At 40.1% G+C, this 27,922-nt stretch overlaps 1 protein-coding gene across 1 annotated transcript in view; it reads left to right on the top strand.

Annotated features, from left to right (window-relative positions):
* Positions 1-1,206: 1,206 nt before the first annotated feature.
* VEGFD (vascular endothelial growth factor D) overlaps positions 1,207-27,922 on the top strand; it is a 29,797-nt gene continuing 3,081 nt past the window's right edge. The window contains exons 1-5 of the mRNA XM_064646672.1: positions 1,207-1,856; positions 18,061-18,271; positions 22,273-22,463; positions 24,830-24,978; positions 26,237-26,334. Coding sequence (XP_064502742.1) covers positions 1,767-1,856; positions 18,061-18,271; positions 22,273-22,463; positions 24,830-24,978; positions 26,237-26,334 — 739 coding nt within the window. The 5' untranslated portion in view covers positions 1,207-1,766. The remainder of the gene's footprint in view (positions 1,857-18,060; positions 18,272-22,272; positions 22,464-24,829; positions 24,979-26,236; positions 26,335-27,922) is intronic.

Raw genomic sequence — 27,922 nt, 5'->3', positions numbered from 1 at the left:
ACAGAGACATTAAATGAGGTCAAGGTGACTGTGCGTAAGTATTAGATAACACATTAATTTAAAATTATGAATTAAATAGTTAAAGTATTTCAATGGTAAACTACCGTACAGATACAGGATGACTCCTACAGCGTGGGGCCTGCAAAACCGTGTGAATATTGCTGGCAGCCTAGGTGCAGGAAAGGTCTGAGGGGGAGCAGCAGGTACACAGACAGAGCAGCTTTTCCACATCCATTTCAAAGAGGTGAAATTCCTGCTGTCTTTGTACAAACCAGTGTGGGATGAGTGGGGGAGAAAGCAAAAAAAAAAAGAGAAATGGCCTGCTTTCACAAAACAAGTGGCAAAAGACAAAGCTAAAAAGTAATACAGTTACACGTGTTTCTAAAACATAATGACAGTTAAATGACAACAGCTGGAAAGACTGGATTAAAACAATTTTTTCTCTAATGTCAATTTGTAATGAATATTTAACCTATCATTAAACTAATGATAGGTACAGAAGCGTGACTTGTATTTAAGAGAACACTTCTTGGACATCAGAAGGAGGAAACTAGGGCTCTGAAGTATTATGTACATGCCTGTTTTATGTTAACAGCTGTAGAGTCTGATTCTGCAAACACTAAGATATGTGAGACTGGAACTATTCTACTGAACACAATATATTATACAAATACAAAAATATAGATTTAACATGCATAATTATCAGAGCCTTTGTCTATGTTATAATTTTAAATATTAGATCTCAGTTTTTAAATCTCCCTTTTTGACTGTGGAAATATACAGAGAAAATGCATGCTCATCTTCAGGCAGAAATTATGATTTTATTTTACTGCAATAAGAATAAATTTTGTCCCTTTATATCTGTAGCATCATGAGCTTCCTTTTAAAAAATGCAAAATCTTGTTTGCTGTCAAAGGTTGTTCTTAAATTTCCTTTTTAAAAATCTATTCAGAAAACTCTCTGACACATAAGATAAAACACGTTAAAAAAAAGTCTTTCTCTTTTCCTTACCTCCCTCTGTTGTTTTTTTTTTTTTTAAGAAGTAACTTAAAATATGTGTGTGGTGTAAGAACGTGTGCTGAAGTTTCATGTTTCAGGTAATCTTCTTTAAAATAATGGGAGTCTAGATTGCATCAGTTAGTTTAAAAGCTGCTATGCTATTGGTAGGAACAAAATGGGATTAGAGCCAAAATTTGCCTGTGTTACTGCCAAAGTCTGTATCAGATTTAAGACACATGCTTCTGCAAGCTTCCCTGAAGGTTGTGAAAAAAGTTTTAATACAGAGTTGGATTACAGCTCTCGGCTCAAAACACTGGCCATTACACACCATCTTAAAAGCCTGCCGTAACACGGAGCACAGGATCAAGCAGATTTCTTACGTTTTCTGGACCACAGATGGATTTCGAATGCCTCTTTGTGTCTTAATGGAAGATATATTAACTTCATTAACTAGAATCCATACCTGATCCCTTGTGAGTGTGTATGTGTATACATACAGATATATATCTATTTAAAACTTCATCATGATTTTATTTCAAGTGTGTCTAAAATCTGCTCTAAGAAATGACATTTTCTAGATGGACTTAAAATTGTTTTGAGCAATAAAGAGACAGATATTTACTCTCGGATGTTGAAATCCTTTGTGAGTTTATAAGAGAAATTCTGGAGCCTTTTCTGTACTGGTGGTAGAGAAATGCATTTCGAAACAGACGCCTCTAGCTGTATGACAACGTCTGCGTAGTAACCTGTGGATTTGAAACATCAGAATGTACAAACCGTGGGCAATTGTGAATATTTTCATAGTTTCTTTTCTACATCTGCTGCAAGGATCTGACTACGAGAACGGATCTGTGAAGGTAGGTGATCTTTATTTACTGTGCTTCTTAGTAATCCAGTTGTCAGAATTACCTGCATTTAATGTGCAAGGTGATAGATTTTTTGCTCTTTTAATACCTGGTTGTTGAGTTTTTTTTGGTGATGGTTTAGTTGCAGAAATGTTTACCAGCCATAGAGGAAAATTAATCTATAAAGAAGTTAAATCCATATTCTCTGTTTAATATTTTGTTACTTTTTTACTAGCTATTAAATACCTGTTGTAAACTTCATTCTTAAGTTAAAATTTTGATGTCAGTCAGTTATGCAAAATAAAAGCAAAATCTGAAAAAAAAATAGTGAGTGAGAGCATTTAGAATACTTGCTAAATACACTTTTTTATTTTGGGTATTTATAATTTCAGGAATTGAATTTTTTTTGTATTGAAATTTTTCCTCTAAAGACACGTGTTCATCTGTTGTTCACTTGTTTCCCAGAAATCAGAGAAACATTTTTCTTTTGCTTAATTAGGAGATGTTATACAGGATTTTAAAATCAACAGCAACTAGAAATAATAGAGCACATTGTCTGGAAATTAACCTTTCTTCTGAATATAATACATGCAACAAAATTTCAGCTGAAGCCTCACCTTGAGAGTAGGATTATTCAGATCTGACTTTCTGAGACAACGTGAGAATATCCAGGACAATAATTTAGAAAAATCAGAACAAAAACTGGAACAAGTTCCTACATGTTCAGTCTGTCCAAAAATGATTAATTCAGTGTGTGGTCCAGAACAAATTATTTGTTTTTCACTAGCAGAGCAAAACAAGATAATATTTTTGTTTTCACTTCAGAAAACCTCCTGCTTGCAAGAGATGACCACACACTAGTCTGTGAAGTGCGCTGCATTCTGACCTGTGCTTTAGAAAAGAAATGCTAAGTTATGTGCCTAATTGCAGACTGCTGTTGCCAGCCCAGTAAGTCAGCAGTGGTGAGCTATGTGTGCCTCAGGATGACTGGTGACTAACCCCTTTGCCTGCTCACTGTTCACAAGCTTTTAATTTACAACCTCAGCAATGAGTTCTGTGAAGACATTAGGAGCAGAGTAATCAGTCTCGTACACATTACCTTTGAGAACTGCATGACAAATCACTGGTTTGTATATGTAGGAATCACTTCATTTAAACCAGAAACTGCTTTCTAATACAGAATACTAACCATTATATAATTGGCAGAGGTGATAATTCTGTCCTCATGTGGGACACAGGTTTATTCAGCATAATAGTAAACCCACTAGAAAGTCCTTTAATTAAATTTTGAAACCATATCCACTTTGCCTAGAGTAAATTCAGGAGCTATTCTTGGTCGTTTAAACTGTTTTATAGATTATTCACTGTGATAGGACTGTCCAACCAACATATGTACATATGTGATGATTTTCACTGAAATTCGGGTACTGCTCTCAAGCAGCCAGCTTAGCCACAGGGTACTGTACGTAATAACAATTCACTGATAGTTTTCAAGACTATCCTAAATACTCTCTTATCCCCCTTCCTCAAATATCCTGTTTAAAGATGTGAACGTTAAAAATCTTATGTACAAGCTGCCATGATTCAGCAAGTATCTCCATGGTGCTTGGCTTTTCCCAACCCTTCAGAAATGCCATCCTCTTCTGGGCACAGGAATTCTTTTTCCCCACCATGTGCATGAGTGTCTTGCCTGTTAGGCCCAGCTCCTCCTTCCTCTCTCCATTCCTGACCTGTTCTACTCCAGCTTTTGACTTGTGTTCCCTCATCTCCAGGACTCAGGGTCTCAGTTTCCCCATTGGTCTTTCGTTTGTGCTCTCCAAGTGCCGCCCCCCTTCCCACTTGCAGCCTCATGGGTGAGGATGTCCTGCTTCTTGGAGAGCATAAGGAGTCCTGTCCAAGTTCCTCATAGACAGGCCTAATGGACCCTTTTGCTTTCCAGTCACATTTGGCCATGGTCCCTGCATCCCTCCTCCATCCCTAGCTTCTCACTTTGTCTCTGTGGTTGTAACTTCCTCTGTTTCCTTTTCCTGACCCATTTCTAGCTTTGGTCTCCAAGGATACTCTCAGCCTCCTTGGCCAGGTCTTGCCCTCTTACATTAGTGTTCATCTCCTTTCCCTTCCATAGGCAAATCCAGCAGCTTCCTTTCCCTAGTTGCTGGATGCCTGTGGCCTGAGGGAGAGGAAGGGCAGTTCTGTGCTCTCAACCCCATGGGCTGGACCTCCAGCAGCCTGCAGCAATGTCCTGTTCTGCTGATGAATGGACTGGCGTCAGCACAGGACCCATATGCAGAAAAGCCCTGGCAGGCCTCTGCTGCTGCTCTTGGAGGCTTTTACATTTGGGTGAATTTTTTTCGGAGATAGCAGGAGACATATCTGGGCCAAGAAAGATGCCTCAAGTGTCAAAATTTCACACCTGTGACCCACAGCAGGGAAACACCAGACGTTTGCAAAGAGGAGACTGACAGAAAATGTTTTTGAGTAGATAAAAGAGGAGCTTCATCCTCAACTGTGGGCAAACTATTTTGACAGAGAAAGCAAAAAAAAATTATTAAAGTAATTTTGAGGCAGGCATCTGGCATGGAAAGTTTCAGCCTGAACATTGAATGATGTGAGGCACAACCGGAGAACAGGCTCATGATGGGGAATAGTGGGCAGCCTCAAGCAGGGGCAGCACATCCATGCAGGTGTCCAGCAGGGCTCAGCTCTGGAGCTGGGCTAAGGTAAAGGCTGGCAGTCATCACCCTCCCTTGCACGCAAGTGGCTTGGTTCAGTGTGCCAACCTGACATAAAAAGTCTTCATGGAACAGTTAGATTTCCACATGGGTTTTCTGAAGACTGAGCATTACTTTTTTAATCTATTTTTTTTTCCACCAGGAAATGCTTTAAAAATTCTTTGTTGAAGTTTTTTCCCGAAAGTCTCTTGCATTTTGGAATCCCTAGGCTAGAGAACCGCAAACTTCACTGTCTCTATTCCTGCTTCTCCACCACACATTTTTCTTCTCCTAGAGCAACGACAGACATAGGTGACTTTTTCCAGAATTTTAAAATTAGATGCAAAGAGCTATGTCCTATATTCATCAGAGCTGAGGCAAATTTTTTGCCAAGAAAAGCCAACGATCCCTCAGAGCTGCTTCTGCCTTCCAACACTAAAACCACCTCTCTAATGAGGCTTCAAGGTCTTGATCTCTGAGAATTTGAGTCTCGTTGCTCCTTGCCCTATTCTGCCCCTTTACATTATTAATGAAGTGTTGTGAGGCAGGCAAGAGCAAGGGACAACTGGCCATGCCCAAGTTAAACAGTCTCACAGTCTTTTCCTCTTTAGAGGTCTTCTCCCCGTGGTGAATCCTCCTTTGGTTTGTTAGAGAGAAACCTACAGTGGATAGGCCTGAGGAGTGTCACTGAACTATAAATCTGCTTTCTGATCAAAAGACCGAGGGTTAGACATGCTTAGCTGGGAGGTAAACATGGCTGCTCTCTGTTATGTGCACTGCTTTTTCACAGCTAAGTCTTTTTTACTTCTTCACTAAACATTGATAGAGCCTTGAGTGGTCGTTTTTGCTCAAACACATCTTCTTAGATTCAACAGTCTCATATTGTCACTGTAAGCTGGACAGAGGGGGAAGCCACTTTCCAAACACAGCTGGTACACAGTCCTTGTCCACTGATGAGAGTGAAGCAGCACTTCCCCATCATCCTGAGGCCCTGGACCACCTAAGTGGAGGATGCTTTGCCCTTGGGAAGGCATGGAAATACTGGAGAGCCATCACACCATGAGCGGAAGGAATCAGGAAGCTCTTTACATCTCCCTTCCTAGAGCCAGCTGCAGTCTGTCTGTCTGTACAATCAAAACAGCTCTGTGAAGAAACCTGAGCAGCAGAGCTTGCTGTAAGCTTTTGTCTCTGTAATTACCACTGACAATGTTTCTCAGATAGATCGACACACCTCTCTAATAACTGCTTACAAATGCTGCTCAGTTTCTAGAAAAGTTAGATTCTAACACATCTTCCATCTCATGGGATGTCTTCCATCAAGGCAGCTCCTGAAAGTACAGCAAACTGCTCAACTGCTAGAAAAAGCAACTGGAAATGTCATTGGAAACAGTTTCTCTGTTTAAACTAGGCTTTTCATCCTCAAACCCAGCTTCCTTTCAAAGTTAGGAAACTCTTTTAAACAAATATTATGAAATTGTGGTTTTCAGACGTGTTTTATTATCCCAGTTTTGTCACTGCTGCTTTTGATTCTCTGTGATTACCATCTCTGATAGGCATGATGAGCCAAAAATGTGTGAAAATGTACTTGCTGCATTCCTGCAGAAATGATTGTTTGTGCTTTTCCTTCAGAAATGGGAAGCTACCAGGGAGGTTGTGAGGGAAGTCACTCTGTTCTGACTTATCTGCTACTGCCTTGACAAGGTACACTGAAGGATAAGAGAACAATCCTGTATTGTTACCATGCCACACAACATCCCTCTTTGCTCTTATCAGTTTGGAAAGGGAACTACTAACACATTACTACTTTATCAAGAGTAGTTCTTGCTCATGAGAAATAGAAAAAAAATCCCTTCCAGCTGCTGATCCAGTCCAGTCGATCTCAGCTAGGACTGTAATGTCTGAGAATTGAGCAGAGCTTGGAAAAGTACATCAGGCTGTGTAGATTAATCAGATGCAGCATTTGAGATATGAATTATAATAGTCAGATGTTTGAAATTAAGACAGCAGTAATTAAAATTAGCCATCAGTTGTGGCTCTCATCTGAAAACCTTGTACAGTACTTTTTACAGTTATTGCTACAGTGGGATCTGTGTTTCTTTCTCTCAGGGCAAGTAAGTCCAGTTATAAAACTGGCCTTTGCTGTTTCTTGGGCTTGGCTTTGAGATGTAGTTCCAAAAAGACTGTATTGATCAGCTTTGCTGGGGGGAAAAAACAGCCCAAGATACTCTGCTGCAGGGAAGTAAATCTGATACAATAACTTTCCTACAGAAACCCTTATTCCTTAGAGATTTCTTATTCCTCTCACTATGTGCCATTCCCTTATCTATTTCTCTGCCTGCTTCTTACCTCCCCAGCATGTTTTGCAGATCATCATTCACATTGTTGGGATTTGAGGAATGGAAACAAAATGCTGAGTGCCCCTACTACGGCTGCTGAGATCTCATTTGCCCATGAGAAGAACAAGCAGAATTACTTTTTTTTTTAATGTCCCTGTGAAAAAGCAATATATGGGCTTCCATATCAATGAATAGCAGACCAATTGTGTAGGCTATTTTAGTTTGCTTACATTAGGAAAAATTCAGCTTCCTGAAGGACAGCTGCGTATTTTTTATATTTTCCTCCTAATGTGAGTTAACATGTGCAACCACTCAGCTGGTGGTAGGACGCCATCTAGGGTCCTTGCTGCTTCTGCAGAGTCCTACTGAGTACAACTGACATGCAGTTGGACACGTGGGATTTGGCAATCCAATGTGGGCACCATATGGATGGGCTTGGAAAGGTGTGACTGCCTTCCTTATTATCAGGATGTCAGGATGGGTTGGTCTGAGCCACGCTTTCAGATGGGAGGCACGCTGTGTTAGTTTTGGTTGCAGCATGATCACTATTTGAGTGCAGTTGGGGAGGGAATTCTATTTGAGTCATGTTGAATTGTGAGAAAGTTGCATCATGTTACTATATCACATGTCACTTTGCACGTAGAGAATGTGCCATACTAACAGGCAAAACTTTTCACTTTAATTAGCAGTGTGACTAAGAAACCATGTTAGGATACTTTCCTCAATTGCTAGGGAAATATTACTTAAGAAAAATTACAATTCCAGGAAAATGTGTGCATGTGATTAGGGTAACATAAGTTCATTCAGTATTGGCAATGGTTTTGCTTTGTGAAGTGACATTTTGAAACCCAGCTGTCCAATTGGCTAGTTACACTTCCAAAACTTTTACTGAAGTGTCTTGGGGCAAATCCAGAAACCAGTGAAAGAACTAACTGAAGGACCCTTCACCACATTAAAAAATATTTTCAAGTATTAAAAGAATACATAGTCATCTGATTTCATCCAGGTCTCTGTTACTGAGCCATTCCAAACTCACTGTCCAAACCACAGTGACTTCCAAAGAATGGACAAATATCAAAAGAAAGTGGCTACAGCCTGGACGTGCTTTTTGTAAACACATACAAGATGCTATTTTTGACATGTGTGCCCTGTCACAGTGTTAGACCAGCACTTAACCTCGTGTATAGTGAAGTGAGTGCTACATAATGTTTCTAGCTGTACTCTGTATTCAGCATCACAGCTGCCTCAACACATTGCTGCAATGCAAGACCATACAAACCAGGAAACAAGCAGAGGCTCAGAAAATGTACTGTAAGACTCCCAAGGCTGTCGGTAGCGTTTAGGATGTATCAGCAAGTTGCCACACTGGATATTTATGAAAAATCACCTGTGTTTTTTCACTTATCAAGCGAATCTGATTGGCGTGGTCACTTTAGGAGGGACCTAAAGGTGAACTCTCAATGCAGATGATTAGGCTTGAAGAGGAAGAAACTCCATACCTTAGCACGCCTACTCTTTTTTTCCATCTACCGGTCCAGCTTTTCCATTAATGCCAACAAAATCATGCACACTGAATGTTGTTACCTTCAAAGTCACATTCAGCTGCTGTGAGGATGTTTCCCATGAGAGCCAAAAGACCTGGCTGTGGGAAGAAGGATTTGTTTAATGAGATTTGTAGTTGATACTCGGAATGTTTTCTGGCTGGAAAAAAACCTCCTCATTTTGGTGTAAAGATACAGCTGGCTAAAAGTATATAGTTGTAAGAAGTATTTTGATAAAATATTACCAGTTTCTGATTGCTTTGGACATGAAAAATTATCTGAATTCCTTTGAGATTTATGCTTTCACAAAATAATGTATGATTTTTCAGTTACTTGTTTTAAATATTTTGATTTATTCAAGACAGAATACAGCAACCAAAATGTCTCATCTCTGAGGATTTTGATAATGTAAGTATGCTACTAAAGTACAAGAACTCTGATTTGTTTGCTGTAGCACCACAAAAGATCTATTCTAGTTCAAAAGGCCATTCAAAATATAAAACAGCTGTTCTCTTGAAGCCATGGAGTAGTTAATGTGATTTATTTATGAACACATATCATCTTCAGCTAAAGTAGAAGCTGTTTTATCACACCTCAACCACGAACTTTAGGAAATGAGTAATTAAGTCTCCAGCCTTCAGTGGAAGTAGAACTGGAGCCCAGCAAGACAGACTCTCAAGAAGGGGAGTCTGGAGGAAACTTTTTACTGCATTGAACATTAGAGATGGAGCAGTGCAGAGCTTGCTTCTCCAGTTTTGGGTCTCAGTCAGATGGTGTACTGACAAGGTTTTAGCAAAAGCGGCTCTCAACCATCACATCTGTATCAGTGAGAAATGTGACAGCCCCAGGTCAATGTCTCCCTGTCAGCCGCCTGTCACCTCATACAACACCTGATCAAACTATTAGTTTTATCATTTTATGTCCTTCCCAAACCCACAAGTAACATATCTCTCAGTCTCCCTGTAAACTGTAGTGATCAAATGAATATTTAGTCTGGACAAGGCAGTGCACTGAGAGAGCTGAAACTTTTTTAGAAGAGATTTGAGTATTCGTTTACAACAGTCAGCATTTGAAGGTGGAATGAAGTGTTTCATGCTCCTGAAATTTCATCCATGCTTCTGATGATGACAAAGACTGTAATAGCCACTTAAAAATCTCATGACAAGCCCATCTGTTTCAGAGAACAATATTAGTAGGAAGTCAAAATATCTAATTGTTTTTTCTCTCTGTGGTCATGTTCACTATAATTAAAAATAGCTTATTTGTGCACTAATATTACACAATGATGCTTCCAGAGGGGATGCAGCCAGGGATGAGACTTCATATATCAGAAATTCGTAGCTGACAGAGAATCAAAATTATGATTTTACTGTAGCTGTTGAAAAGTAAATGCTCTTTCTCTCCTCAGAAGTGAAATACAATGGTGATGATAAAGTTACTGGAAGCTAATATGTGTCAGACATGTGGCAGAGTTAGATGCCTCATGCTAGATGTTTATGGGGTGATGCAGTTGCTTGTTGATAAGGCAGTAAGTGACTCCTCCAAGCCTCATGTTTTCAAGCTGCAGAAGGTTTTCTCACTATTTTATTATCCATTATGCAACACCCCAAGGATATAAGATGCTGTATTAGAGACAAAATTTGTTATGATAAAATTTGGCAATGGTTGAGCCCCTGCTATCTCCAAATTGTGGTCCATCACTCTGACCAATATTTCCTGTGTTTTCTTGGGACTCCCTTTTGGGTGAATACCTTCCTCTGTTTTCTCTTGTCTTTTAGTTTGATTGTAGGCACCAGTTTAGGTATTATCTCTTTATTTTTTGTTTGTACCTGACTCGATACTCATAGGAGACACAATAATGCTAAAATACTACTAATAATGATAAAATACCTCAAAGGAGTTCCTCTTACTGGAGACTCCACGTAAGCTTGCCATTCTCACCAGGAAAATGTAGAATCTTTGTGTTGGCCTCACAATGGCAGGAGCTGCTTTATTTTCCTGCCAAGAGAGAACAAAACTTTTCCATGGGAACTCCCTTTCAGTTTCCTGGCCACATCAGCTCACAGTCTGTGTGCTGTGATCCACAGCATGGCTGGGCAACCACCCCGTAGCTTTGTGACAGGGAATGGAGTGCATTCCCCTGCCCAGCAGCTGCCAGCGCTGGCCTTCAGCCAGTCCCAGCTCCTTCAGACCCTGGTGCAGTTGCACTTCCTGGATGGTTATATTTGTGTACCTCATAAATTGCTTGTGCTTTGGATAAGGAGAGAGGATTTAATCTCATTTGACTGCTCTCAGTTGAGTGGGATTCAGGTCCCCTGGCTACAGCTAAGCTGGCGATCTGCTGGTTCATCTTTCAGCATCAATGGACAGGAAGAGGCAGTTTGGAGGCACAGTTTATTCAACAGGCTTTAGAGGGAGATGAATGTTCCCCCAGTGGATCTATTTTTCTCCATTAACTGTAAGATAACTAGTTCATATTCAGTCAGGTGAATAGAATCATAGAATCAGATTATTTTTTATTTTTGATAATTGTGGGATGTTAGGGAGATATAGGCACTCTATCTCTGGAAGATGAACCTGCAATTATAATCAGCTCATACACTGTTGTAAAAACACCTTGGGGAATGCATCATGGAAGAAAAGAAGGTTATTCTCAGGTGCAGCATACACAGAAGCAAAGTTCCTTGGTATTTTCATGTGGCAATGAATCATCTACCTAGTATTTAAACTGGTTTGAGTCTAGTTCTGAGATTAGCCTTCAGGCAGCTCTGGCACAAGGGGAATTCAGCTTTGGGTTGCATCAAGTCTGTCTTCCACACAATTTCTCTTGAACTGAATGCAGTTGCTACTGCTTCAAAAAGCACACAACACTGGCATGAAGGTTCAAAATGTCCTCGCATGCTGCCAGTACTCTGTGTTCAAGTGTCCTCACTTTGAGGTGAAACTTCCACCCCTCCAGATTAGTTAATTTTGAAAGATTTAGTCTGACCTTAGTTTAAGTCTTTGGCCAAGTTTGTGATACAATGGCACTAATAAAATCATCACTCTGTGTTATGCAGCTACAATCTGCTTTTACTGGCAAGATAAAACTGTTACCTTCTTTTTATTGCTAACCGCTGAGAGGATGGATCATAAAACAGTGCAAGGTTATTGAGAGGTTCCTTAATCATTTGTCCTGGCCCCGGACACAGTGAGAATGTTGAAAATTTCCACCGGTATTTATGCAGCACTTGCCACGATAGTATCTGTGACCTTAACTCAGAAAAACATTCCTTATCAGAAGAGCTCTTACACATGTTTAGCTTTAAGCAGAGGTTTATGTCCTACTGTGGAGAAAGACTGTGAGGCTGGGGCTTCAGGAAAGTAGTTGTCTGTGTAAAGCTTTCAGGATGTATGCTGGGTCTGTGAGTGTGCTTGAGTACAGAGTGAAATGCAAGCAGGACTTTCCTCAGATTGAGCAAAATACAGAGTTCAATCAAGCTTTATTTTTGCCTTCTCATGCCTACAAAATATTATTCACCATGCATCTGTTTTCTTAAATAAAAATACTGATAGCTTCTGATGGCCTTGAAAACAGAATCATAGAATCATAGAATTGTTAAAGTCGGAAAAGACCTCTAGGATCATCAAGTCCAACCATCAACCCAGCCACCACCATGTTCACCACTAAACCATATACCCAGGTGCCATATCCACATGCCTCTTGAACACTTCCAGGGATGCTCATTCCACCACTTACTTGGGCAGCCTCTTCCAATGCCTTATGAACCTTTCAGTGAAGAAATGTGTCCTAATATCCAGTCTAAACCTCTCTGGCATAACTTGAGGCCACTTCCTCTTGTCCTGTTGCTTGTTACTTGGGAGAAGAGACCAACCCTCACCTTGCTACAGCCTCACATGTATTTGTGCTATAGGTCCTGAAATAAATTTAGGACCTTAGCAGGCCATTTTTTTTACTATTATATTCTATATTTTTCACTATTTCTCAAAATACCTCCAGGAGATCCTGAAACATATCGTTAATGCAAAGATCATTTGTGTCAGGCTGAAAAGAACAGCACATGCGAAAAAAAAGGGTTCTGAAAAGGTGGGTTCTGCTGGCTGTCTTGGACATCAGTTTGAGAAGCGTATTTTTTTCCTAGGCAAGAAACCTAGGAGGTTGTCAAGGATGGAGAAAAGGTGCCAACTGCTGAGCTGCAGGCCCTGATAGGAGATGGTCAACACTAATACTCAAGAAGGAGCCCAGTTTGAACAATACAGGCTATGTGTGGGATTGTGAAACTGTATGACGTGATGCATAAGCCAAATATTTGAATAGCATAAATCAACGGGGTAATGAACTCAGTGCCTGATTTAAGTCAGTGTCCAAGGTGGGAAAGGCCACTGAATGTATCACCACTTTTTCTCTTGTTCCTCTCCAATGCTAACGACTTCTAGCATTTTTCTGGCATCCAGGATTGCTAGGAAGAAGAGAGATAGCCCCTTATGGTTTCTTTTGGAAGGACAAAAGTTGTAATTTTCCAAAAATCACAATGCTAACCCACGTTATCATTTCCTGATGATGTTGCTCATAGCACAAATAAAGGAAAACAGATATTCCTCTTTGAGTTGAAAAATAATTTTAGAACATATGAGAGGTCAGTGTTTAGAAAAACATACAACTTCATTTAATTATGAATATGATTTATCTCTGGGTATGGGATCCATTTTTAGGTAAGGTACTTACAAAAATTACATTAACAGTACCAGCACACTGAGGAGATAAGAATGAAGTACTTAAATCTACTACTTTGATATTTGTTATGAAAGAGTTCTACTCAAACATTTCTCACAGGCCATAGCCTTATGACTTTGGTGGACTACAAGGTGTACATTTACAGTACCAGAAGTTTAGGAAATTTGGAGTTTTCCAGTGATATGGCTGCAGAGGTAATTTGTTCATTTTGGGAGCATGAAAATGACATTGTCTTGGCCCTTTCCCAATGACTCCTTCTTTAGTTTCTTTTTCTCTCAAGACTTAATGTATATTTTAAATTTTCTGGGACCAGAGATCATAATTTTGCTACTTATGTGTAGCACACCAAATGCAGTGAAGTTCTGCTCCACATCTAGGTTGCAACCATTACAACCAACAACTCCCAGAATGGTGACAACTCACCCCAGCTGACTGTTAAATCTGTGTCAATGTAAAAGAAAGTTGAATGAGGGCATGGAAGGGAAAAAAAATGAATGTTCCTCTGCACCAGGAGGTTGAGTAGCACAGCCTGAGGTAGTTTTCATTAGACTCTCACCTAGCAGAATATGGGGAAAGAAGTTAAAATAAACAACATGAAAGCACAGTGGGAGCAAAGAAGTACAAGATGATGAGAGCAGAGTGGAGAATGGGAGGGGAACCTGTAAGGAAGGACTGTAGTTAGCAGAGAAAGACTAAAAAAGGGAGGTAGGGGGTATCTGAAAAGTGGGAAATGGCATGTGCAGATGGCTACAGTCAGGAGAAGCAGACAGTTGGCACTGTTCCTCTTGCTTTTTGTGAGGAGCTGGATCTTTCAGAAATGTCAGTGAAATGTCAGTTTGACATCTGTCTTTTTCCCTGCTCTGTAGCTGAGTGGGGAGCTCCCCTGCTGTTCAAATGCTAATTTTAACTGCTGTCCACTTGATATCACTGTGAGAAGGGATAAAGTCCTAGATCATCACATGACAGGTAAGTCTAGGACTCTGTTGAACCTAACACCTTCCTCCAATTTCACATTTTGAAACATTTATTTACATTTCTGTCCAAAGCTGCACTCTTCTAAGTGGGTCTTTTCAGTCACCCAGAGTATGTCTGTATCTAAACAGGGCTTGAGTTTAAACTGCACTATATAAAAGAAGTATCCACCTCTGCATGGTGCCAGCAGCCCTAAGACACTTCACCCATGGTATTATCTGAAACTGTAAGAGGTTCTGTGCTTTCCTTTGGTGCTGTCCTTTTCAGAACAGCATGACCAGAAATGGACACTCTGGAAAGATTTAATGACAACATGCTATTCGGTGCTGCTGTGCTGCAGCAAGAGAGTGCCCAGCTGAAGCAGTTCAGTCTGTAGGGCTGTGTCCTGCTGGTGGAGCAGGACACACCTTACACACTTTTCATTTTTTAAGCTATTAGTTTTGAATGCTTTTAAGTTGTGGACAACCACCTCTATGGTCAAAGTGTATCAGGATGAGGGATAACCTCCTGACTGCTGAACAGTCTACTGGGTTTAGAAGAGTTTAGAAGAACATTTAGGATAAGAGCATTGTAGTAGTCTCAAATGAATCAAAAGAAAAACATAAGGTGCTTTCCACTGTTCCTGTTTTGGCACTTAGCAAGATTGAAACAAAATGAAGTTCTTCTCTTCAGATGTTTCATACCCGAGATAGTTATGTTGAGATATGTTTGACCAAAGATCTACCATGCTGATCCATCTTGTGATCTGGTGAGTCTGGCCTTGCTGGGCAGCCACTAAAAGACTTTCAATGTGATTTTAAATGAATCATGCTCTAAAAGTGTCTATATTTCTCTGTCTTTGCTACAGAGGGAGCTGAGAGCAACTAGCTCACAGAAAAATAGATGTTCCCACTGTAAAAACCTACAACTACTTGAGATTCAGACCTCCCTTAAAAGCCTTCAGCAGTGCCTTCAGCTTGCCGTCTTGTCCAGTGTCAGCAATGCTCAGAGGCACAGACCATACTTTATCTTAGTGCTGTTGTTGTTGTGGGAAAGGGCATCAGGAAATTCTATACTGGATAGGGAATCCTGTGAAGAAGTTATAAAGTCATCTGTAAAATCTGTTCCCCTGAGGAAGACGTCAAATATAAGAAGAAGGAATACAATTATTCTAGTGGTGTCATGGTAGGAAACAGGCTATCCCATCAAACTGCAGAGCTTGAATAGGTGTTAGGAAACATGAAGAGAGTAGGGGCAACAGATTTACCTCAGGGTTGAATAGCCCAGGCAATGTTGAGGAGAGCTGGATCTGACAGAGAAATGATAACTTCCAGTTCTGAGGGCTCTGCGTGAGTTTTGGACAATCATGATTTAGTTTATTAGGATACATTTCTGATGACTGCAGAGGCAATTCTGTAATGAGCATTTCTCTTTTCATTTCCTTTGACCATACTCTCCAACTTCCAGCATATGAAAACCAGTAAGAGGAAGAACAACCTGAGTAGCTTTGTCAGTACCACTATGATGCATCAATATCAGAGATGGGTTTTTTTAATTGTCAGAATTCAAATCCTATTGGAGATGCATTTTTTTGGTATAATAATGACCTCTACTTTAATGACCTTTTTATACAATAGTATTTGTGAAGGCATAAAGTTAGTTAATTTCAGTGCATTCTGTCCATACTAAGGAATTTGTAGAGCTTTAAAAATATAAAACCCCCTAAAACAGTACAAATTCTTGCTTTAGACAAAACCAGATATCTTTGCTTATCATGAGGAGGCATGTCTATTTTTTCTGTACTCTTTCATCTTAGGTTTAAAACTTCTTTTGTTGATATAAGAATCAGGATAAGAATCAGGTTTAGTGGGGAAAATGGTAGTGGTGCTGGCCTGACAGTTGGACTTGATGATCTTAGAGGTCTTTTCCAACCTTAACAATACTATGATTCTATGATTAATAAAACCCCTTGATATGTAAGTAAAAGAAATGGAAAAGCTAATTGTTCCAAACTACTGACTCTTATAAGAAGTGCAGGGATATGTCTTCTAAGTTACAGAATACTTTCATCTCATTTTACAGGTTCTCTGCAAATTCAGTCTAGTAGAACATATTTTTTACCACAGAGAGAAAAAAAAGTCAATGGGTAATAGAGTTCAGTTTTGAAATCTTTGGTCCCATTACCATGCCAGCACTGGTCCTACACTTGCATGTTTTGCAAGATCAAGGAAACAGTTTGTGAATGGGAGTGAATATAAGCTGTGGTTCTTAGAAAAAATAAGTCTTGACACATTGACCTCGAGCTGAATTTCAGCTTTCCTGGATCAGCAAAATTCTGGGCATCTTGTTTGTAAAACTATCTTGAAATTCAGTTACTGTTGCTAAGTATTCACATTCCTTCTGAGCTATTAGTCCATAAGTACTGAGATGGGGTTTCCAGTTTTTACCACATATGAAATGCATGAGAAATCATTCACCTATGAAGCAGCCATCTCTATAATGAAACATGGCAGCTTGCTAGAGCACAGTATAATGTTCTGTATGGGCATAAAAGGAGAGCAAATAACTTATTCTGAGTTAACTACACAGGGAATTTTAGGTCAGTGGAAGGTAATTACCCAAAAACGAACTTGGCCCGTATGTACAGGCTAACATCTGTATCGTTGCAAAATAAATGCCACAGATGTTTTAATAACAAGTAACATGCACTCAGTGCCTGGGTTTCAGATCTCATCTAAAAATCTTCCTCTTATAGGTCACGCTTTCCCCACCCCTTCCCCAGTCCTATACAGAGCACTCGCTTGCTACCAGTTCAGACTTCTGTCTGCTGTACAGAAGTCTATACAGCCTCCTGTACTGCAGCTCTGCTTTTAAGAGCTGGTATTTTATTATGACAGCTGGCACTGCAGCCCTTTATTTTCATGTCAAAAAATACAGCTCACTGTATGACCAGGGAGTACAGCTGAGAGAGCACAAGTCCAGTGCAACACAGACATTTACAAAGATAACCTTTTACTTGGGTTGGAGGCAATGTTTTCAGCAGATCTGGTGAGTCAGTGGAAATAAATTCTCAATGCCTTGATAAAGACACAAACACAGATGTCAGAAAGCAGCAGCCAAAAGAAACCAGTATTGTTATGGGGTGCTGTGCTATATTAAGTGTTAAACAGGTATTTTTAAAGTGAATATCAACTTTAAACTGATGAGGTAGGTCTTTGTAAGAAGTCTTCTCCAGTAAGAGAAGATAGTGGTCATGGACATCATAAGGTGGAAAATGCAATGACCGTGCTAATGCTGCTGCACAGCCACAGCCTTGAGGCTGGACATGAGGCCGTGTTGGCTGACTTGGGCATGACCCAAACAGTAGTCAGAATGGGAGAAGGCAGATGCTTCCTGCACTTTGCAGCATGTTGAATGCTATGTTTGCCTGCCATGTGGATGAGCCCTTGTACTTAGTGCAGCTTCCAGATGTATCACCAGACTTGCAGTGGTGTCTCATGGCTGGAACCAGACTTCTGGCACCTTGAGGTGGCTTTTTGCAAAGGCACATGGATTGGGCTCACCAGCTGAACTCATTCGAGTTGCCTGTAGGGGTGACCTGTGATTCCCGCTGGCATGACTGGCCAGCTCAGGCACAGCAGTGATGTGATCACTGTCTGCCAGGTTACCTGTGGACCGGGACACAGTAAGGTCTGCATTTGTCAAATAGCTCTGAGGGCTGTGATGAAGTGGGTATCTCCCCTTCCCAATTTATACAGGCACAAATCCTACAGATCAGTCTGGTGCTGCACACTGTCAAAGCCCTGGACATCTCTATGTGCTGCTGTTTTCCCAGCTACTCTCAGATGTCCTCAGTAATGTGCTGTCGTTTGGTACAAGTGCTCCATGTACTGGGGACAGGCTGTAAAGTACCAGCTTTCTGACTTCGCCCTTTCCTTCCAGAGGACATCTCTGTCAGCGTTGGAGCGATCAGAACAGCAGATTAGGAGAGCATCCAGCCTGGAAGAGCTGCTTCACATTACTCACTCTGAGGACTGGAAGCTGTGGAAATGCAGGCTAAAACTCAAGAGTCTGGCCAATTTAGACTCACGCTCTGCATCACATCGCTCGACCAGATTTGCTGCTGCTTTCTATGACATCGACACACTGAAAGGTAGGTGCAGGTTTGTGGATGAGTCTGATCTCAGCTTCAAGTCCCCTGATTCTTGTGCAGCAAAGTGTTAAATACAAGGGGCTTCCTAGAATACACCCATACTGGAAACAACAGGGCATTAATGGAAAATGACTGTGTATGAAAAAACGTCAGACAACAGTCTGAGTACACCTCCCTGTACCATGCAGGGATCTGTCAGTCCAAAAAAGGAGAAGTCAGTGTGCAAAGACTGAGTCAGAATGATTGGCAAAGGGGCCAGCCAGCAGCATTGTGCTATATCTCAGAATTTGCTTGCAAGCAGAAATGAATGAACTTTACTGCAGGCATAGAAATCCCTTTTTTATTAGGTGTGCTCTGATACAAGGCACTGCATCAGCAGCAGCATCTGGGTGGGAATTGAGAGAAAGAAGGTACTGTCCTAACCTCAATCTATTTGAGGAAGTTTCCCCAGAGAAAAGCAGATCTTGAAGCAACCAAACAGCAACTGAAAGTTGAGAATCACAATCTACTCCCTCATCTGGAGCAAAAATGAATTTTATTCCTCGTAGCTGAAAGACTCAAAAGACATTACATGTTCATGGATATAAAATAAAGGATCAGTTACTATATTTTGGTCTAGCAATTGGATATTCTACAGCAAAGCTACACCATAGACTAATGAAGGACAGACAAAGCTAATCTTTTTGTTGTCTTTACCCTGAAGTGATATGATCATATTGCTTTCCTCGTGGAAAATCAGATATTGCTGATCTTGTTCCAGTACCACTTTTACAACAACTTCAGCCACATTCACACACCATTATTCAGCTAAATTATGTCTGAGCGAAGGCCTTAAACTGCTTCTCTGAGCCACAGCACAGAAATGCATATACAAGTGCCAGTCTGAAGAGGGCTTTCACATCACAGGCATGTTTTAAAACTTCTCATAGAAATTTTGTACAGAAAACAAGTTAAATAAAATACACACCTTTGGAACAATTAAGATGGCTTTAATTAATGATAAACATTTTGTTTATATACCTTTATAATTCTAGTCAGCAACATTAAAAATCCATAGAGTTATTTGAAGTGGTACCCAGTGTCAAATGCTGTAATTCTCTATTAAATTATAGAATTCTCTGTAACTCTCACTATTGATCATTTAGTGAGCACCAGCATTTCTGCAAAATTAAAATATTCCTTTTGTCAAAACAGCATGACAAAAGAGGATGTTATCAGGTGTTACTGAGGCAGGACATATTGAAATGGGCATTTTTCACTGGCAGAATAATATAATTTAGTATTTATGATGTAAATATGTATGTATTTATTTATAATGTAAATAATGTTGAGGTAATAGAGTCACAATGCCATTTAGTGTGCTGTGACTAATTTGAGATTGTCACAGAGCTGGAGCATCTCTCCTATGAAGACAGACTAAGAGACTTGGGGCTGCTAAGCCTGGAGAAGAGAAGGCTAAGTGGAGACATAATTGTAGCCTTCCATAAAGGGGACTACAAGAAAGATAGAGAGGAACTTTTTCCAAGGACATGTAGTGACAGGACAAGGGGGAATGGCTTTAAGCTGAAAGAGAATAGGTTTAGATTAGATATTAGGAAGAAATTCTTTACTGTGAAGGTGGTGAGGCACTGGAACAGGTTGCCCAGAGAAGTTAGGGTGCCCCATCTCTAGAAGTGCTCAAGGCCAGGCTGGATGGAGTTCGAAGCAATGTGGTCTAGTGGGATGTGTGCCCGCCCATGACAGTAGGGTTGGAGCCAGAGGATCTTTAAGGTCCCTTCCAATCCAAACTGTTCTGTGGTTCTATGACTATAGTCATATAGATACAATTTTCTACTTGAAATAGCTATTAGGTTGCTTCCTATTTTCCCTTTGAAAGTCTAACTCTAGACATAGAGATGTCAGCTTTCTCATTTAAAAGGCGAGTCACTGAAATTCAAGATTTTAAAAAAAGCCTATTGGGTCATCGTCTCCATTCTTCCATCCAAAGTGAAATTATCCCAGGGCAGAAATGACATTTGTTCTAATATCTTAGTACATTCAAGGTACTAAAGCTCCTTTTAAAAAAACCCAAGCCTACAAACATGTATTTCTTTCCCACACCCTTCCCAGTCATTAAATAGTGACCTTTATGCCAAGGCCATCTGTTTTGTTTTAAGAGTTTTGATGAGAAGGCTGGATCGAGACTCATCATTGTTTCACTAGACCATCTTCCACAGCACCCTAAACTCCAGAAGGGCAAATTCAGGACTTTCTTCCTCCTTTCTAGTGCTTTAACAATGAATTCACTGAAAGTTTGCATCACTTTGTCTAACCACAGCCTCCTCTGAGCAGCTCAGCTAACTAAGAACTGCAGCACTTTCAAGCTGGAGTCCTTATCAGAGCCAAATTTTTCAGCAACTGCCCTGTGCTTGCTCACAGGAAAGATCAGGGTGACCACGATGCTTCTGAACAAGACACTCAATTCCTATAACAGCCCTTCTGCTAAAGAAGTGGTTAATAAAGTGAGGATGTGTTCTGTTGGAAAGGTCATCACTGCTTACACTCATTGAAGTGACATCTGAAGTGATTACATGCACATACCATAATGACTTTGGCAAACACTTTATTTTCTATTTTAAGGCTAGGATTAGATTGCTATTTTGATAGACTAACATTACTCTAGAAAATTTTATTCAATTCAATGATTCTTCTCTTAATTTATGTTGTAAAATCAGAATTCGGACCCCAAGCTCTTATTTCCTGTACTCTTTTCATGACTAGGAAAGGGAGTGAATCAATCCCAGGGGAAGGACTGTAGGAATAAAAAAAATGATTTAAATATACACAGTCAGTTGAAGAAAAAGTTAAAAAAAAAAAAAGAAAAGGAAAGTCAGGTAGGAAAGGGAAAAAAATAAATGCTCATCTGAAGGGGAGGTATAATATGTAGGTTAAAATTATTTCAGATTTTTTTCCCAGAACTTCCCTGTAAACTTAGGCACTCTTTTCAAAATATTAGAAAGGTAGACTACAATGGAAGAGAGAGCATTTTTTTTGGTAGTGTAGAAGTTGTCTTTGATCTTTCATAAGCCTGACGGACAAGGGCAGACAGGAAAAATGTTTTTCATAATTTTAAGGAGAACTTAAAGCATAAGCATTGATGACTCTTGGGTAATTTCATAACTTGAATCAGGTAAGCAAAAGCCAAAAAAAGCAGGGCCACTTCTTGACAAGACTCAGGATTGTATTATGTAAATGTCACTGTTTTCTCTGTCTGGTTTAATCAGTTAATGCATTATTTCTTCTTACAGTCAGAATGTGACAGATCAGTCAACTCTAGTCTACTAGTCTACAACAATTCAGTATTTGAAAGATGTCACAGTGTTTTGAATAGACAGATTATGCTTGAATTCATATTCCTGTTATTTAAACTTGAACCCCCTGACGGTATTGAGGTGTGAGATTGTTTGTCTTGGATTTCCTTAGGCAGTTTGGAAACACTGCTCACTGGCTGACATCCAGCAGGAGTGTTAATACCCTCTGACCAGAATCTGCTGATCATTAAGGTGCTTTTGCACTCGGGCCCGTGTTCTACCGAGAGTCTGTGGTGGAGTACATGCAGAGTGAGGATAAAATGACAAAAAGAAAGGTGACCCTGGAGTGAAGGGAAACAGGGGGGGGAGCAGTTTTTTCAGACAATGTGAAGCTGGGGGACTCTCAGCTAGGGGAAATCGATGCAGCTGTACCTAACCCGCCAGAATTAATAGAGATTTTGGTCATCTGCATTGAAATCTAAAGGTGGATAAATGCAACAATCTCTGCCAGTAAGCTGGTGTAAGTTACTGGGATAATTTTGAAATCAGACTCTCTCTGATCCTTAGATCGATCCAAGTTAAGTGCAAATTGATCCAAGTAAGTGCAAAAGGCCTGCCAGCACTTCATTTTTATTTAAATAATGCTTCTGCTTCACTAATCAAGAGGTTTAACTTTGACATAATTACTCATAAAAATGGTGTTTTCTCCAGTAATAGATGAGGAATGGCAAAAGACTCAATGTGTGCCAAGGGAAACCTGTGTGGAAGTTGCCAAAGAGCTGGGTACAACAACCAACAAATTTTTCAAGCCCCCCTGTGTGAATGTGTTCAGATGTGGAGGCTGCTGCAATGAGGAGAGTCTGAGCTGCATGAATACAAGTACAACTTACGTGTCGAAAACGGTAAATGAGACTATTCATGTGTTTTCTTTTTACCCTGGCTCTCCAAAAAGGGAGGGGAAGAAGGATGTTTGGTTTCTGAGATCCTGTTATGAAAGATCTGTCTGCACTATCATAACAAACAGCAGAATTAATTTTTTATCCATGCAGAGTGAATGCAGCATGTGTAATAGCATTTTACATTCATGTTGCATTCTTAGACATGAATTATATACGTGTAGAAATGGAAAATCAGGCCTTGAGAAAGTGACTGCAGGCTCATGTGATGTTAAGAAGTTTAATCCTTCTTTAATGTATTGTTATTTGGACTGGGAAGACGTTGAAAGTATTGGCTCATGGGAATCCTCTGTATCAAAGGTTTAAGAGAGACCCCAAGAAATTTTGTTGTGTGGGGCCACTGCATTTCAACATTACTGTGCCAAGAAGGCTGGCTAATAATTTTGGATGTGCAATTTTGTGATCCAGAAAAGGACACATTTTCATCAAGAGAGACCAGATGCTCTTAATTAGAATGCCTCAGGATCTGAATGTCCCAAATAACAAGTCACTTAGGAAAAGAAAGGCATCAATTACTAATTAGTTACAACATGCAATAACCCAGTTTTAATGGCCAATGACAAAAAAAGTGAGCACAGAGTAGCCAGAAAGCTTCTTTCTGTAGGTTCCCACTAGAGGCTATGTACAGAGATATCTTGCTCCCGTGGGTGGCTGAGCAGAGCTCCAAGTTTAGTGCTCTCAGTCTGCTCTATGGATGAAACCATCTGTGTTGATCAGCAATCCGATCTAGTGGGTGGCATCTCTGCTCATGGAGGCCGGGGCGGGGGCGGGGGGAATTACATGATCTCTAAGGTCTCTTCCAACCCAAGCCTTTCTATGATTCTATGATTTATACCCACAGAAGAAGCACAGGAAACTTCATCTTGTGCATTCCTACTTGACTTGGCATAATAAATGAAGTTCTACTTACGAAAAAGCCTTTTCTTTAAATCAGAACAAAGATCAAGGGCAGTTGTTTTAAAAAGAAAATTGAAGCCTTCATGGGGAACAGATCCAATTCACTTCTGTATTTATTTCGTGTCTGTTGGAATGTAATTCCACTGTGTCTGGTTGTGCTGGAATATAGCTGGAGTAAAATAAATCAGGGCCTGTCCTTCTTGCGTCAATGCTCATTAATTGCTTTCATTCCACACCAGAAGGAGAAAGCTCTTATGAGCTGTTGGCCACACACAAAAAACATCCCATCAGCTCAGAGAGCTAGGTCAGGCTAAAAAGTATTTATTTATTTATGTGTTTTTTGAGCAGCAGTTCATAAGTTTGTTGAAAAACTGCAGTTCTGCAGAGTGTAACATTCCTTTAGCATCCTTCAAAATAAGCATTCCCTCAAAAGCCCCCAACTAAGTTCCACTTTTGGATACACCACCATCAGTCCAGATTTACTCACCTAATGGAATTATTCCCATATTCCCATAGCAGTAAGAGCATTTTTTCTTTCCTTGGTGTATAATATCCACTGAAGGACATTAATGCCACCTGAAGTTAGATATGAAAAATCCGAAGTTTAAATGTCTAAGCACTCCGGCGTAGGAATACTCAGTCCCTGCACGCGGATGCAGCATTAAGCCAAGACATGCTGGCACACCAAGATGTACCCAGTGTTTTAGTTTCCATGAGAAGGAAGCTGGTCTGGGAGGCAGAGGGGGTGTGGATCATTTCAACAGCTCCTACACATAGCTGCCCAAGGAATCAGAGCCTCCACGGGGCTACTCAAACATTGCCCTTAACAGTTTGGAGGCACTGAAGACAGGCTGCTTTGTTTCTTAAGCTCCTGCTATAGTCAACAGAGAGATGTTTCTGGGATGATTCCCTGCAGAAATCCAGTTGAAGCAGAATGAACTTTCCTCTATTTACACCTGTTTTCCCCTCTCTCAGGAGGCTGTGGGGGTTCAGTTAGGCCCCTAAAGATGCATACTGTGATTATACCTAAGGACAGTTAAATAGCTGTCTTCATAAGTGGTCGAGATTCAACTGATGATATAATAAAATTCCCAACACCTACCTCTTCCATTTGTCCCTAGCATCCAGAAGAGGTTTTTGAGTTTGTTTGCAAACAATTTTGAGTGGTCTTGGGTGTTTAATAGCTGTTAATACAGTACTAGGACCACCGTTTTGGCAAGTTCCTACTTTGGTGGGCATTGGTTACTCTTCAAAACTCTCAGTGCACTTCTGCTCATTTATACTTATGGTAACTATCTCTAGAAAAGAGCAAGGGTGGCAAAAATGATGTCAAAGAATAAGACATTTTTATTTAAAACTCAAAATATTAACTGCATAATGGAAACTGAAAAATAAATATTATTTCACCCACCTAGCTCTTTGAGATCTCGGTTCCCTTGACAAGTGTTCCTGAGCCTGTGCCCATCAAAATTGCCAATCACACAGGCTGTAAATGTACATCAAATACCCAGCACCACCAGTATACCATCATACGAAGATCTGTCCAGTACCCAGAAGAAGATGGGTAAGTTCCCTCATTTGCAAACTTCTACGTGTGTTCAAATTATTTTGTTATAATGGTCCATTCTCTTTCTGTTATCCTAACAGTTTTTCCGAATAACTTGATTATCACTCGGGGTTAGAAAGTTTTACTAAATCTGGTGAATTATAAGTGAATGGACACCAGAATCCAAAAAACTGCAGGCTAGTTCAGCAGCATCTGGAGTCACTAAGACATTTAGGTGCTTGAGCAGGGACTCAAGGTGCACATATTAGCACTATGCTCCACTGGAGCTTTTTGGGTATGTGTGCAGACTTTTTCAACTTGACACAGCAACTCTGTTCATGCATTATTTAGCCAGGGCACACTGAATTATATGCTCAAACTAAAGCCCTCTGCCATACCTTATGGCATGCCAGGTCACAATCAATGTGAATCATGGCTTTTCACTTTTTGGTCCAGTCCTGGTTTGCATCTGTCAGGCTCATGGGCTGGAGAAAACTGACCTCACATCTAACTCCAAAATAACTTCATACTTGTGCTCCCGGTGAGAATAGGCTACATCAATTTAACAAAGACTCTAGAAACACAAATAGCCTGAACGACTCATTGGAAGACAGCTTGGATGTCTCTGTCAAGCCCTGTGTATGGGCTTGTCCCATAACTGCCCTTCAGTTGGATATCTGGGCTGGGCAGAGGTGCCATTTCAGCAAAGTCACTCCAGCCCTCCCTCCTGTTGGCCACTCTAAATTCTCTTCCTAGACAAATACAGAAATACCTCAGCTTTCCTTCACTTTGTGAGTTGCTGTCCCAGAGAAAATGGCCTCAAAGTCAAACTGGCCTTCTCTGATGTTGAAATAGTCCATTAAGCATAGTCAAATTCAAAATGGAGCTGCACCTTCTGGCAGAATGGCAAAATTGAATATACAGTTACATGGCACAAATACTACAAGACAAAGACTACCCTGGGTGGGATAATGCTGTTTTATGGAAAAGTGGAGCTGCACAATTGTAGCCATTTCTTAAGGCTGTAATTTGAAATACGTGCTTTACTTGCTTCTTGTAGTTGCTGGGAGCCAGACAGCTCAACCCTACCAGCAGAACCACCCAGTCTCAAGTTTTTCTCTTTGCAGCAGCAACGCACACAGATGCCAAGCCTTCATGTAGTACAAGTGGCAGACCCAGCAAAGTAGCAGGTTCTTTTTGCCAAATGACTACACCAATGCACCTAATCATTTTTGGTTTTGGTTTAATTTTTATTTCAGTTTTGTTTTTCTCCTAGATGCCCCTTTACCAACAAATTTTGCCATAATGGATGGATCTGGGATAGTGACAAATGTGAATGTGTTATAGACACACAGCACTCCAACAGACGTGAAGGTAAAGACAAAATGACAGACACTTTTGCATACTATCTCCAAGCTGCTTGTGTCTCCTTTTGGGTTTTTTCTCACTTTGTTTTCCATAGAGAGACACAGTTTTTATTCCACATCCCCAAATATACTTGGATTACAGTGTGGAAACTCAGCTGAAAATAAACACTCATGTGTTTACCCCCATCTCATGCTTTTTGCTTGGATGTTTTGCTCTCTCTATATTAGCAACCTGACTAAGACATAGGAAAGTATTTAAAGAGTTTGTGAAGTAGGCACCCTGAATACATTTTTATTTTAAAGGGGCCCTAAATTGTAAGATGGGCATTAGTGAAAACTTTTTAACTGTAGAAAAAAAATGCCCTGGAATATATTGCATGGAGCAGGTGCTGAATATTTATTGTGGGAAATTCTTAAGAAGGGAATTAATAAGGAATAAGATAGGTAAAATCAGCTGTGCCTGTTAGCTATAGTCAGTGCCAAAAATTATATGAACTTTCAAAGTATTTGAGTATTTTTATGATAATATTAAGTTATTTAGGAGGCTTTGAAACTGAGGCTTTGAAACGTGTGTATACACCTCCAGGTCTGGGGAAGGAAATAGAACAGGGTAAAATTTGTAGAAGGGAAACTGCTGCCCTTCATCCTCTGCTTCTCCTGTAAATTTTAAATCTGTCAAAGAAATTTGCAGGAAATATTCTGGGTGGTAACTGCATAAATCTAAAGATACTGACTAGCAAAAAATATTAAGAGAAGCTAAATTTTCTCCAAGTCCTGTTTAAGGATTTTAGAAACTGTTTTTCTCAGGAAATTGTACTGGTCAAAATAACACAGTCATAGCACTAGAGCAGACAAACACAGAAGGAAACCCTGCCTTTGTGGTTTAACCTACATGCACCAAGCAAAAGAATCCAAGGCTTTGGATAAGAATAAGGCAAGTTGGCGAGCAATTTCTAGACTTGCAAACTAAAATAAAACTAAATAACCTCATAAACTGGTCTGCTGATTAAGAAATCCTAATGTTAATAAGCAAGAAATCAGTTGCATAGTGGTTTCTCTTGGATTTTTTCTTACTCTGGACCAGATTCTCTGACCATCAGGTTAGGCAGTTAAAATCAAGTCAGACTTTTCACTCAAGAAAGGATTAGTACTCTGTATTTCAGATTAAGTCCAAATGACTGTGAATAGCAAGAGTTCTTTTAACTTAGCCTTTTGTAAGGTCAGCTTGGAGCATTAAAATTTGTGGCTCATTGAATTATAGCTTTTGTTGAACTAGACTCAATACTTCCTGAGAAAAAATATGATTCTCTGAAGTACATTGTGTTTGGCAAGTGTCTGGGACAAAATAATTTAAAGTCTGTCTTTGAGGTTGAAACAAAGTGAGATCGAAATATTCTGCACCACTTCAAACAGGCTGAGCTTTATCACCTCAAGGAAAGAGTTTGTCTTCCAAGAATTTTAGGCAGATTCTTTCCTGCCTTCCAGTAGGCCTTGGGTTTTATTCTGTCTGGATATTGGTTTTCCAGCACTAAGTAAACAATAATGAAGGTTTCTTTCAAGTAGTGTGCCACTGAGATCAGGTGGCAGAGGTCACA

Source organism: Pseudopipra pipra, chromosome 2, assembly GCF_036250125.1.
Source record: "Pseudopipra pipra isolate bDixPip1 chromosome 2, bDixPip1.hap1, whole genome shotgun sequence".
Taxonomy (NCBI): Eukaryota; Metazoa; Chordata; class Aves; order Passeriformes; family Pipridae; genus Pseudopipra; species Pseudopipra pipra.
Note: the sequence above shows the minus strand (reverse complement) of the source record. Positions and strands in the feature narration are given on the sequence as shown.